This window comes from Cygnus atratus, chromosome 2 (genome assembly GCF_013377495.2).
Source record: "Cygnus atratus isolate AKBS03 ecotype Queensland, Australia chromosome 2, CAtr_DNAZoo_HiC_assembly, whole genome shotgun sequence".
Taxonomy (NCBI): Eukaryota; Metazoa; Chordata; class Aves; order Anseriformes; family Anatidae; genus Cygnus; species Cygnus atratus.
Window position 1 is genome coordinate 143,945,543 of NC_066363.1, and position 14,631 is coordinate 143,960,173.

At 41.5% G+C, this 14,631-nt stretch overlaps 1 protein-coding gene across 3 annotated transcripts in view; it reads right to left on the bottom strand.

Moving 5' to 3' along the window:
• CSMD3 (CUB and Sushi multiple domains 3) overlaps window positions 1-14,631 on the bottom strand; it is a 710,218-nt gene that overhangs the window by 284,915 nt on the left and 410,672 nt on the right. For all 3 annotated transcript variants that reach the window (XM_035546237.1, XM_035546236.1, XM_035546235.1), the window contains 2 exons: window positions 13,834-14,021; window positions 11,296-11,484 (listed from right to left, as the gene is read on the bottom strand). In XM_035546237.1, coding sequence (XP_035402130.1) covers window positions 11,296-11,484; window positions 13,834-14,021 — 377 coding nt within the window. The remainder of the gene's footprint in view (window positions 1-11,295; window positions 11,485-13,833; window positions 14,022-14,631) is intronic.

The following is a 14,631-nucleotide window of genomic DNA, read 5'->3' on the forward strand; positions in this document are numbered from 1 at the left end:
ACTAGTCAGCAAGGTCCCCTGGGAAACTGCTTTTGAAGGCATTGGCATCCATCAGTGCTGGTCAATCTTTAAGCACTGCCTCCTAAAAGCACAAGATCAGGCAATTCCAAAATATCGGAAGTCAGGCAGGCGGGGCAGAAGGCTGGCCTGGCTGACCAGGGAACTTCTACTGGAGCTTAGGTGAAAAAAGAAAGTATACGGCTGCTGGAAGGAGGGTCAGGCAACGAGGAAGGAATACAGGGATGCTGTTCGTGTTTGTAGGGAGAAAATTCGTGTGGCCAAAGCCCAACTAGAGTTGAAACTGGCCATGTCTGTGGGAGACAATAAAAAAGTTTTTTTTAGATATGTGAGCAGAAAAAGGAGAACCAAAAAAAACATAGGTCCGCTACTTGACGGGGAAGGTCTCCTCACAGACAATGACATAGGCAAAGCAGAGATGTTTACTGCATTCTTCGCCTCTGTCTTCAACACTGATGATGGGCTTCGGGACCCAGGGTACCCTGAGCTGGAGGACCATGACGGTGGGAATGACAAACTCCCAACCGACCCTGAACGTGTGCGGGATTTGCTGCTCCACCTGGATCCATACAAGTCCATGGGTCCGGATGGGATTCATCCCAGGGTGCTTAAAGAGCTGGCTGATCAGCTGGCTGATCCTTGAAGTTATTGAAGCACACCTGGGGGACAAGGCAATCACTGGTCCCAGCCAACATGGATTCATGAGGGGTAGGTCCTGCCTAACAAATTTGATTACTTTTTATGATAAGATCACCCATCTAGTCGATCAAGGGAAACCAGCTGATGTGATCTTTTTGGACTTCAGCAAAGCTTTTGACACGGTTTCCCATAGGATCCTACTGGACAAAATGTCCAGCATACAGCTAAACAAAAACATCATACGATGGGTGAGCAATTGGCTGACGGGCAGGGCTCAAAGGGTTGTGGTAAATGGGGCCACATCTGGCTGGTGGCTGGTCACTAGTGGGGTCCCTCAAGGCTCCGTTTTCGGGCCAGTCCTCTTCAATGTCTATATAAATGATTTGGATGTAGGACTAGAAGGTGTTTTGAGCAAATTTGCCAACTACACCAAACTTGGAGGAGTTGTGGACTCAGAGGAGGGTGGAAAGGCCTTGCAGAGAGAGAGATCTGGACAGATTGGAGAGCTGGGAGATCACCAACCACATGAAGTTTAACAAAAGCAAGTGCCGGGTCCTGCACCTGGGACGGGGCAACCCTGGCTATACATACAGACTAGGCGACGAGACTCCCGCAGAGAGGGATCTGGGGGTTGTGGTTGACAGCAAGTTGAATATGAGCCAGCAGTGTGCCCTGGCAGCCAGGAGGGCCAACCGTATCCTGGGATGCATCAAGCACGGAATTGCTAGTCGGTCGAGGGAAGCGATTTTCCCGCTCTACTCTGCGCTGGTGCGGCCTCACCTCGAGTACTGTGTGCAGTTCTGGGCACCACAGTACAAAAAGGACATTAAACTGTTGGGAGAGTGTCCAGAGGAGGGCGACAAAGATGGTGAAGGGCCTAGAGGGGAAGACATATGAGGAGTGGCTGAGGTCACTTGGCCTGTTCAGCCTGGAGAAGAGGAGGCTGAGGGGGGACCTCATCGCAGTCGACAACTTCCTCGCGAGGGGGACTGGGGAGGCAGGTGACCTATTCTCCGTTATCACCAGTGACAGGACCTGTGGGAATGGTGTCAAGCTGAGGCACAGGAAGTTTAGGCTAGACATCAGGAAGAGGTTCTTCACCGAGAGGGTGGTTGCACACTGGAACAGGCTCCCCCGTGAAGTAGTCACTGCACCAAGCCTGTCTGAATTTAAGAAGAGATTGGACTGTGCACTTAGTCACATGGTCTAAGCTTTTGGGCAGACCTGTGCGGTGCCAGGAGTTGGACTTGATGATCCTTATGGGTCCCTTCCAACTCTGGATATTCTATGATTCTAATATGTAATTTGATTGTAATTTGATTATAGAACAGAAATATAAAGATAGCTAAAAAAAATGAAACAGTGAATTACAATTTGAATCATATACTTTGTTTCATAGATCAAGAAATTTCAGCATCTGGCTTCCCTATCTACAGTAGATGTAATGTGTCTTAAAATGGGATGGATGCAAGGAGTAAAAATAAAATAACAATATAGATGTCCAACGCTTACTAACAGCTTCCTGAAAGAAACTTTGGACTTGAGTTATATTACACAAGAAAATAGCATAATAAAATCTAGATTATTCATAATGAAAGCTGTTATATCTTTATCTCCTTATTTAAATCTGAAACAGATCAGGACATGCCACCTCTTTCCAATTGTAGATTCTACCACACTGAATATTTGCAGTTGAATATATATTTTTAATAGTTGCAATTTTAATAAGATTATTTTTTTTAGCTTAGAGATGCCTTTACAAAATAATATAACACCTTTGCCAGATGTCCCTGATAGATTCCTCATGACACTGCACAAGTCAGATTTGCTAATTCATTAGAACATCTAGGTGTTTTCAGTATAATCATTGAATGTCTTCCATCTAATTTGAATGTTTTTACTTGATGTTCTCTATTTATTCATTTTCTTAAGCAAATAAAGATCAAGTGGGATGACAATATTTATTCCTAATCCAAATACCTAATAAGAATTATTAAGTAATCAATTTCATGTTATGATGAAGAAAAGAAAAAGGACGTTATACTCTTAATTAAGTATCTAAACTTTTACTATAATTTTTCCTGTCATATTTAATGGGATTAATATAATACTTTGTATATTGTTAATATAGGTTTTCTCACAAATATTCACAGTTTAAAAGCAAATTTCTATTATAATATTCAAACAGAAAGTACACGATGAGACAAAATTTGCCACTTAAGCACTGGGAAGAGTTACAGTTAAATTCAAGGGAGTACTGATAGATACATACCGAGTAAATCAGGCATGGATGTTAGATAGGAATGGTATAAATGTACAACAAGTAACATTTTTCTAAACAAAGCTCAAAAACATCTATTTTCTAGTGCAACTATTTTCTGAAGACCTATTCATATTCTTATTAGAAAATAACATTTGTTATTTATTTGCCTGTTTGTTTTCCTAGGTATTGTGCCATGTATTTAGAGCATATAAACCAAACTGCATCTGCAGATGTACTATTTAAGAATAAATAATTATAGAGTAATAAAAATAGGTTTTCTCTGTTCTGTGTGGATAAAAATAAACAAACAAAAAGGTGTACTGGGTCGGGCTGGGATGTTAACTTTCCCTGCAGCAGCCCATACAGTGCTGTGCTCTGCACTTGTAGTTAAGCAGCAATGGTATCACACCAGTGTTGTCTGCTGCTGAGCACTGCTGGCACAGCATCAGGACTCTCTCTAACCCCCCTAGGGCTGGGCAAAGATGTGAGAAAAGAAACATCACCAGGGCAGCTGACCTAAACCAACCAAAGGGATATTCCATACCATATGATGCCACACTCAGCAATAAAAGGTGGAAAAAGGAGGAAGAGGGGAGGGGTGGGCTCTCATCGTGAAAACTTCTGTCCTCCTCCCAAACACCGGCTACGTGCGTTGAGGCCCTGCTTCAAGGATGTGGTCAAGCATCGCTCATTTGTGGGAAGTAGAGAGTAATTTCTTTCCTCTGCACTTCCACATAGCCTTTACTTGTTTTGTTTAGTTTTCCCTTTCCCCCTCCCTTTCCCCCTTTCCTTTTTTCCCCTTTAGTTAAATTGTTAATTGTTTAGTTAAATTGTTTAGTTAAATTGTTTAATTAATAATAATCTTTCCTTAATAATTATTATTTTTTTCTTTTCTTCCCTTTAATTAAATCATCCTTATCTCAACCCGTGAGTTTTTCTTTCCTTTACTTCTTCCCCTCCTCATCTAAGGAGGGGGAGTGAGAGAGCGGTTGTGGTGTTCAGCTGCCTAGCACGGGAAAACCACCACAAAAGGTAAGAGCATTTTACCCACAAGACGAAGGAAAAATATAGCAGAAGTTCAAAAGTTGAGGCCTTCATCACTGCCACTTCTTTTGAAAAGAAATAATATATATATATTTTGTCAATACAGCTGTCCAGAAATTGGTCACAATTCCCCTGAAGGACTGTTAAAGAATCTTCCTAATAGTCTACAGAGTACTTCATTTTTTGAAGAGACTGATGGCTGGAGAAAGATCATAAGCTTTACTCTTAGTTTTATGGTTGTGTAACATATTTTAAAACAGTGGAGTTGCTGTCTTGAAAACTGAAAGCAATTCTACTACTGGAATAAAAGTTTGGACTAAATCATATGCTGATGTCCCTTCCAGCTATAACTCTTTTATGGTCTTGTATGAGAGAATTTGAAAATATTTTTCTTTATTATTAATCTTTGCAAAGCATGAACAGCAATAGATAATATTACCCTCAAAATTTTATATTCAGAGACCTCTAAAATTAATATTTCAGAAATGCTTTGGTATTCTACATAAATAAATGTGTGATTGCATGTGTATATATGTATACACACACAGAGCAATGTGCAATACACTGACTGTGCATCCCTTGTCCACACAGATACATGTAAAAAGCAAAACTAAGGAAATGACCAATAAAATCCTTCATGTGTATCAATCATTCAGATTTGAATGAATTATACAACCTGTCATAATGATACACCCCTCAGGCTAGTCTTTACAGATGGAGACAGCTGTTTTGTTTGTTCATTTTTAAACCATTATTCTCAGTATCCTCTAAATGTTCCTATAGACAATGAAGTGTGACTTAGTGGATAAGTTTTTTGTGATGCTTATCTGTAATATCCAAACACCTAATGAAAAAACTAGCTTACACTCCTTCAAAGAATACAATCACAATCAATGCAGTCTTCAACTCTGAGGAAGAACTGGGTCTGAAAAATCTAATTTTTTTCCTATACCTTTCTCCTTGAAAGCACTTGCATTCGTGAGTTGTCATGTTTTGTTTGCACAATTGTTGCTACATGATGTAATTATCAAAAAGAAATGCTTTTAACTATCTAGAAATAACCCAACTCCCCAAAAACTGATACAGCAATATAACAAATGAGCAGGAACAGTTACTAATGTATTTATTAGTGGCATGGTTAATATAAAGCTATCCTCGTAGTTTATGAAACCAACAGCCTATTGAGCAAATGCCCTTTTTTCCCTGGAGGTGCAACGACTCTGGATCCTATTTAAAAACATTTCATTAGAGAAGAAATTCAGCAATAAAATTAAAATGAGTTCAACCATGAATTGATTAAATTTACTAGAATAAATGTACTCAATCCTGCCTTTAGAGGATATCTATTCAATGGACAATTGCCATTTAGTGATGTGCTCTAGAGAAAAAAAAAACTCATTTACTTAATGAATGTATGCTAGTGCAGCATCTTGAGGAAGAAATTCATCACAATACGTACGTTCATTTCACAGCAGAGCACAGTATTCATAGGGCGTGTGTTAATACTGTTTGTTTTAGATGGTTAGCATCTAGTGCCTATCAACATAAGAAGCCACATCTTCTATTTACAGCCTATCCACCCAAATATAGCCCCCCTGCCTGTGAGCTATGGGAACTCTGCAATTTCTCATCCCAAGAATTAGACTAAGAAACAGAATCATTTAGGTTTGCTGAACAGAGTGCCATTTTCAGGACAGTGATTATTCACTCTCTTTTCTACCACCACAAATTTCTGGTATCATCATACCCTTCCATGTTCAACATAGTCATATATAAAATATGAAGCATTTGCTAATTAATTAAGCTAAAGGCTTAAGAAAGACCCTACTGTTCAAAGACTCCATAATCTAAAGAATGAAATACAGTGAAAACTATTATATTTACATATGGCAAGTCACACATCCATGATTCAATAAGCGTTTTTTAGTCTTCTTTCAAGTTCAGCTTTTACCTTCTGAGTGTTATGAGACACTAAGAGTTGTTTCAGAAAAATATACTATCACATGCTTTACATAGAATTTATGTATTCAGTAGATTTTTTTTTAATAAATACTACCTTAGAATTAATTGAATGAATTATTCCTGATAACATTTTTATCATCAGAAAAGCATGTTCCATATTCAAAGGAAAATATTTATTTTGAGAGGAAAACAACTCAAATATACACCCTAATAAAAATTACAATATACTTTCTTAATATTAAATATAAATGATATTACCCTAAGAGGAAAAATGTCATAAAAATGAATAATTCTCAGAAATTATTAATTTTTCAAGCAGATTCTGTAATGACATTGTGGAACTCCGAAATATATGAAAAAAAATGTTACTTGATACCATTTTTGTCTCATTTAACAATCATAAGCACAAACATCAAATATCACAGAATCACAGAATCGTCTAGGTTGGAAGAGACCTCCAAGATCATCTAGTCCAACCTCTGACCTAACACTAACAAGACCTCCACTAAACCATATCACTAAGGACTACATCTAAATGTCTCTTAAAGACCTCCAGGGATGGCGATTCAACCACTTCCCTGGGCAGTCCATTCCAATGCCTAACAACCCTTTCAGTAAAGAAATTCTTCCTAATATCCAACCTAAACCTCCCCTGGCACAACTTTAGCCCATTCCCCCTCGTCCTGCCAGCAGGCACGTGGGAAAATAGACCAACCCCCACCTCGCTACAGCCTCCTTTAAGGTAACTGTAGAGAGCGATGAGGTCTCCCCTGAGCCTCCTCTTCTCCAGGCTAAACAACCCCAGTTCCCTCAGCTGCTCCTCGTAAGACTTGTTCTCCAGACCCCTCACCAGCTTCGTTGCCCTTCTCTGGACTCGCTCGAGCACCTCCATGTCCTTCTTGTAGCGAGGGGCCCAAAACTGAACACTGTACTCGTGGTGCGGCCTCACCAGAGCCAAGTACAGGGGGACAATCACCTCCCTAGACCTGCTGGCCACACTGCTTCTTATACAAGCCAGGATGCTGTTGGCCTTCTTGGCCACCTGAGCACACTGCTGGCTCATATTCAGCTGCCTATCAACCAGTACTCCCAGGTCCTTCTCGGCCAGGCAGCTTTCCAACCACTCATCTCCCAGCCTGTAGCGCTGCTTGGGGTTGTTGCGCCCCAGGTGCAGGACCCGGCACTTGGCCTTGTTGAACTTCATACAGTTGACCTCAGCCCATCGGTCCAGCCTATTCAGATCTTCCTGCAGAGCCTTCCTTCCCTCGAGCAGATTGACACACGCACCTAACTTGGTGTCATCTGCAAACTTACTGAGGGTGCACTCGATCCCCTCGTCCAGGTCATCGATAAAGATATTGAAGAGGACCGGCCCCAGCACTGAGCCCTGGGGGACTCCACTAGTAACCGGCCTCCAACTGGATTTGACTCCATTCACCACACCTCTTTGGGCCCGGCCATCCAGCCAGTTTTTAACCCAACGAAACGTACGCCAGTCCAAGCCACAAGCAGCCAGTTTCTTGAGGAGAATGTTGTGGGAAACGGTGTCAAAAGCCTTACTGAAGTCAAGGTAGATCACATCCACAGCCTTCCCCTCATCCACCAGGCGCGTCACTTGGTCATAGAAGGAGATCAGGTTCGTCAAACAGGACCTACATTTCATAAACCCATGCTGACTGGGCCTGATCGCCTGGTTGCCCTTCAAGTGCCGCGTGACGACATTCAAGATAATCTGCTCCATGAGCTTCCCTGGCACTGATGTCAAACTAACAGGCCTATAGTTCCCCGGGTCTACCCTCCGGCCCTTCTTGTAGATGGGCATCACATTTGCTAGCCGCCAGTCGACTGGGACCTCTCCTGATAGCCAGGACTGCCAATAAATGATGGAAAGCGGCTTGGCCAGCTCCTCCGCCAGTTCGCTCAGTACCCTCGGGTGGATCCCATCCGGCCCCATCGACTTGCGTACATCCAAGTGCTGTAGCAGGTAGCCAACCATTTCCTAGTGGATAGTGAGGGCCACATCCTGCTCCCCATCCCCTTCCACCAGCTCAGGGTACCGGGTATCCAGAGAACAACTGGTCTTGCCGCTAAAGACTGAGGCAAAGAAGGCATTAAGCACCTCAGCCTTTTCCTCATCTTTTGTAACTAGTTTCCCCCGCATCCAGTAAAGGATGGAGATTCTCCTTAGTCCTCCTTTTTGTGTTGATGTATTTGTAAAAAAAATTTTTGTTATCTTTAACAGCAGTAGCCAGATTGAGCTCCAGGTGAGCTTTGGCCTTTCTAATTTTATCCCTGCACAGCCTCGCAACATCCTTATAGTCCTCTTGAGTAGCCCGCCCTCTTTTCCAAAGATTATAAACCCTCTTTTTTCTCCTAAGCTCGAGCCACAACTCTCTGTTCAGCCAGGCGGGTCTTCTGCGCCGGCTCGTCTTTCGGCATGTGGGAACAGACCGCTCCTGAGCCATTAAGATTTCCTTCTTGAAGAGTGCCCAGCCTTCCTGGACTCCTTTGCCCTTCAGAACCTCCTCCCAAGGGACTCTGCCAACCAGTGTCCTGAACAGCTCAAAGTCAGCCCTCCGGAAGTCCAATACAGCGGTTTTACTGGTCCCCTTCCTGACTTCGCCAAGAATAGAGAACTGAACCATTTCGTGGTCACTCTGCCCAAGACAGCTCTCGACCACCACATCTCCCACCAGTCTGTCACTGTTTGTGAACAGAAGGTCTAGCGGGGCACCTCCCCTGGTAGGCTCTCTAACCAGCTGCATCAGGAAGCTATCTTCCACCCTCTCCAGAAACCTCTTAGACTGCTTTCTCTGGGCTGTGTTGTGCTTCCAGGATATGTCTGGGAAGTTGAAGTCCCCCACGAGAACAAGCGCTGACGATTTCGCGGCTTCTGCCAGCTGCCTGTAGAACTCCTCATCTGTCTCCTCATCCTGGTTCGGTGGTCTATAACAGACCCCCACCAGGATGCTTCCTTGTTGGCCTTCCCTCTGATCCTAACCCAAAGATACTCAACCTTATCATTCCCAGCCTCAAGTTCCTCAACATCAAAACACTCTCTAATATAGAGAGCCACACCACCACCCCTTTTGTGCTGCCTGCCCCTTCTGAAGAGCCTATAGCCAGGCATTGCAGCACTCCAGTCATGAGAGTGGTCCCACCACGTTTCCGTGATGGCAACCAAGTCATAGCCTTCCTGCTGCACGATGGCTTCCAGCTCCTCTTGTTTGTTACCCATGCTGCGTGCATTAGTGTAGATGCACTTCAGTTGGGCCATTGCCTTCTCCCCCGGCCTTGCCATTGTTCCCCCTGGCCCAGCTCCAACAAGCCTTATTTCAGCCCTGTCCCTCTCCTTTCCTAGTTTAAAGCCCTCTCAACGAGCCCTGCCAGCTCCTGGGCTAGGATCCGTTTTCCCCTTGGAGATAGGGACCCGTCTGCGGTCACCAGGCCGGGTGCCGAGTAAAGCGCCCCATGGTCAAAAAAAACAAAATATCTGTGTTGGCACCAGCCTCTGAGCCACGTGTTAATCAGGTGGGCTTTCCGTGTCCTCTCGGTACCCCTCCCTGCCACTGCAGGGATGGACGAAAACACCACCTGTACTCCCGCTCCATCCACTAACCGTCCCAGTCCCCTAAAGTCCCGTTTGATAGCCTTCAGGCTTCTCTCTTCAGTATTATCACTGCCAGCCTGGACTATCAAAAGAGGGTAGTAGTCAGAGGGGCGAACCAGGTTGGGAAGCTTTCTGGCAACATCCCTGACCCTGGCCCCAGGGAGGCAGCAGACTTCCCTACGGGTAGGGTCAGGTCGACAAATAGGGCCCTCTGTTCCCCTGAGAAGGGAGTCACCTACAACAATCACCCTTCTGTCTTTCTTGGTGGAGGCAGTCTTGAGGCGTGGAGTCGGCTTCCTCGCCCTAGGCATCCTCCTGGGTAGACTTTCTACCTCGTCCTCACCCACCGGCCTCTTAAGCTCCAGGGCCTCAAATCTGTTATGTAAGGGCACCTGGGAAGGAGGGGCCGGTGGGGGGGGTGCGTTGCCTGCGAGGTCGAGCAGGGACCTGTCTCCATTCCTCCTCAACTCCTAGGTCGCCTCCCTCTGCCCTACAGCGACAGGGCAGGGGGTCCACCCCCATTTGGGGTGTCTCGCCCCGGTACCTCTCCTTCAAGCCCTGCAGGGAGTCGCTCCACCAGTCTGTCTCCTGCTCACACTCCCTGATAGCCCTCAACCTATCCACCTCCTCTTTGAGTTCTGCCACCAGGCGGACCAGCTCATCCACCTGCTCGCACCTCACGCACACGGAGCCTCTGCCTCCCTCAGATGGCAGCAACAGGCTCAGACACTCCCTGCACCCAGAGACCTGAACTGCCGCATTGTTGAGCAGGCGGTCAGTCTGGGTGGATACAGACTTTCTAGAGAGAGCAGTCTGCCTGGTGTAGACCATTGCAGCCTAGTTAGCAGTCGACAGCCGTTAAAGGTGTTGTTCTTATGGGCGGGGGGGAAACTCTGCACTCTCCGCCCTCCCTGCACAAACTGCCGCACCCCACCCTTCTGACGCGCCACGCCCTGTTTGCCCGCCCTGTTCGCCGCGCTCCTGGTCGCTCGCGCTCCCTAGGGGCTCCTTTTGAACGGCCGGGGAGGGGACGCTGCTGGCTCCGCCTACACCTCGTCAGCCTCCCTTGCGAGGGCTGCCGGGTCCTGGCGGCTCCCTCGAGCGGCGTCGATGTCGGAAAAAAAGCCCTGCCTGTCCCGATCCCCCGCTCCGCTGCAGAACGCGTCTGCCCCGGAGCCGATCGCCTCGGCAAGTGGCATCATATGCCACTATCATATGGCACTAATCAGTTCTTACAGTAATTTAAGGGTGACAGGTTTTGTTAACAAATTAGGAACACAACAGGAAACTGGAGAAAACGCAGTTTTTGAGTAAGGTAAAAATAAACCTCATCTCATGTTTTGTATATCAACACCAAAGAGATAACCAACCACAAATATTTGTAGTTTGTAACAACTTCTTTACAAGAAGATGCACGTTAACGTTACATGTCTTGAACTAACCGGTAATCAGCTAGCTCATGGTAACATGTATTCAGATATACATATCTTCAATAATCTTCCGATTTAAAGAATTATAGAATCATAGAATCATTAAGGTTGGAAAAGGCCTCCAAGATCATCTGGTCCAACCATTTATATATCATTCTCTCCTTTTATTACTAAATATCTCATCACATAGACATATATAACCTTCATTTCGTCAAACTATTATTTCTTAAAATTAAAGGTTTTATAAGCTCCATTTAAGTCATTTGACTAATATTTTGGCAAAATGTGTAAATTTTAAGGTACTATGTATTTTAACCATTCATTCTTACCATCACAAGTTGGGAGTGGGTGACTCCACCAGTGATTTTTCTCACACAGCAAAGGCTCCTCATGACTTAGCCTATAACCTGGATCACAACTAAATGAGACAGTGGATCCTATAGAGAAGTCATGTCCATAGCGGCGTCCATGCACTGGTATGCCAGGATCCAAGCAGGAGTACGTATTAACGGTTACACCTAGATTATAATAAATGAATAAATAAATAAATAAATACATTTAAACCTATTTGTTTGCTTGTTTGCTTGTTTGTTTGTTTGTCTAAGTAATTCCCTGTACTGGGGTGGTGTGGGGCAAGGTTCTATTATAAAGCATTTTCAGTGATTTATAAAGCAATTAAAAGCATTTTCATTGATTTATCCTTGACATTTGTTTCTCTGAGTTACCACTGTAGGTCATTATAGCCAATGAATTGTATTCTGCTGATATTGCAGACAAAAAACATTGCATAATTTAGTGTAAATTTATGTTGATCCTATCTCAGTAATGTTATGCTATGATTTACAGAAATTATTTTTCCATAAATTATTTTCAAGCCTAACGTTCTTTGATCTATGAGATATTGGGGAGACAAACAAAAATGCAGAAAAAGAAGTAAAGATGAGCTGACTTGATACAGACAATGTTTGTATGTGCTAAAAAATTAAACCTTCTACATTATTTTCGATTGAGAATATTAACTTCATTATGAAAGAATTAGGGCAAAACAAAGAACAAAAAACTCTAGGAATATTACTGAGAGTTAACAAATTAGAAGAAACAGTTGGTGTAGGATCTTCTGGGTGTTTTTTTCCTTCTACAAAAATTCCTACACAAAAGCCATAGGATATCCTTCCTTACAAAATACAGCGTGGAAAGAAAAAAATAGCATAAAAAAATAAAAACATAAAAAAGACATCAGCTTTCAATAGGATGGCTGAAGAGAAAAACACTGAATCATTTAGCATTATTATCATCCAGAAAGAGGAAAACAGAATTGCACTGTACTGGATAATATAACACAGAGAAGCAATAAAAATTAAACAAAAATAACATGTATACTGAATGTCTGTACATAAACAGAGTATGCTAAGCAGAAAAGCTTCTGGAAATAATTTATTTAGTGTAAAAATTATTAAAGATGCATATTTTTAGAATTCTCTTATAGTATAGTACAAACTGAACTTTCATTCTTCACAAGTTTAAAGCAGAACTCTGGAATGGGGATCAATTTTAATGAAAATGCATTTTATAATGAAATTGAAGAATTCATACATTTGAAAAGAATATTCAGGTTCCCTTTCAAAATTTAGTTAATTAAAAGAATAGATATAAAGGTACTTCTAGTAAGTGCAGCTTTCCTCTTTTTGCTGTTCACATTCCTGAAATGTAATTTCTACCATTAAGCATTATACATTTAGCCAATTATTTTAAGAATTAAACGGTCTTTGCTGGGAGCATTAATCTAGTTTTCCTAATGTGTAAGGATAGCTATACCTCAAATTTCATAGAGGATGAGAACTTAACAAAATCATTAGTTCTCCACAATGTAGATGATAAACATGGAAGTACGTGGGTGAAGGCTGAGACAGTAAAGAATTTTGTATCTAGTAGTAGATTTGCTGGGATAAAATGCAAGAACTTAACATTTAATGGAGTTCAAAGCAGCCAAAATTTTAAGTGGCAAAGTCCACATATTATATTTAATATCCTTATCATTAGTGATCAGAAATAATGTAAATGGTCAAAAATATGGTAAAAAATTAAGAACATCTGAAAATTCCTTGGTGGTAGTCCCAACAAGTATGAAATAGAAATAGATAACAATATGTTCTTGATGACAGTAATTACAAAAACTATTTTTCACATGAAAATATGATTTGGTAAAACAAACACATATTTAGAACAACAAAAAGTAAATGACATGATAATACAGCAAGTTACATTAATTTTACGCATTCATAAAAATACAAAATCTTACTGATACTTTCTACAGTGTAGTTTATATGACTGTAATAAGGGAAAAAGAATACTTCTACATAAGATTTATAATCAACAAATCACATACGGGTTTTTAGATCCTTAAAAATCCATAATCGTGCAATTCAGTAATTGTTTTTTTCCGCTCATTAATGTAAATCACATTTCCTATTAGCTTTAGAATTTCAGATCCATCAATCAGGACAGTAATTCAGACACTTGCTTTAGAATTTCGTAATTTTCCTGATTTTATGCAGTCTTATACATACAAAAATACATTATATAAAAGGTAAGAATAAGAAGACATAATAGCAACATCCAGAAGAAAGGTATTTGCATGCCGTTCTTATTTTCTGATTCTTAAAGCACTGAGTACTATAGTAATGACATTAAGTGAAATTATTAGGCATTACTCTGCAGTTTCATATCACCAAACCTTACTCAATTTGAAAAAAATAGGAGGCCTGACTCAGCAATCTACCAAAGGCAGAGCATTTAGACATTTATATTTTTATGACCATGATAAGCAGAGATGAGTAAATCAAACCACACAGTTCACAATGACTTACTTTCATAATGAATCTTGAATCCATTGTTAGAACGGCTGTTGTCAGTTGTAAAGAGAAGATAAATGAAATTGCTACTGCTAAATAGGAACTGTGGGACCTGAGTACCATTGTAGGATCCCAGAAGTGGAGATAATAAATTTGGTCCATCATGAACTTCCAAAACATCATAATTGAGTTCTGTCTGAAATCTGGAATTGAGGAAACATCCACAGGTACAAATATAAGAAGCAGGTAAACCAAACACACAGCAAGTATGTCACATTTTTAAAACTATTCTTCTTTCCTGACTATAATATTTTAATTATTTCTTCACATATCTGCTTTACAATATCAATTATATTATTACATAATTAATACAATAACCACATTTCAGGTTAGTGTCCTGGTAAGATGAGAAATAAGTTTTAACTCCTTGAGCAGGTTTGTGTTGCAGAAAAGTAAAAAAAAGTAAGAAACTTTTAAAAGAATAATAAAAAAATCCTGGCTTGTTAGCAGGGATTAATATTACTTCCATACACTATTTTATATCACATAATGATTTTCATTTATGCAAAAATAAAGTAAATGATATAGAGGTTTGGTTTATGTGTTCCTTTATTGTATCTATTCCATTTGGCACAAATATCATCAAAGTACTTTATATTACCAAAAATCATACTCTGACCACCTACCCTCAAAATTGCCTATAAGCAGGGATAGAATCACTTTAATCCTCTTTGATACTCCTGTCACTTTGTGCCAGTCAAGGCTCAGCGCAAAGTAGCAGCAGAAGTTAGGTTAAAAATAAATAAATAAATA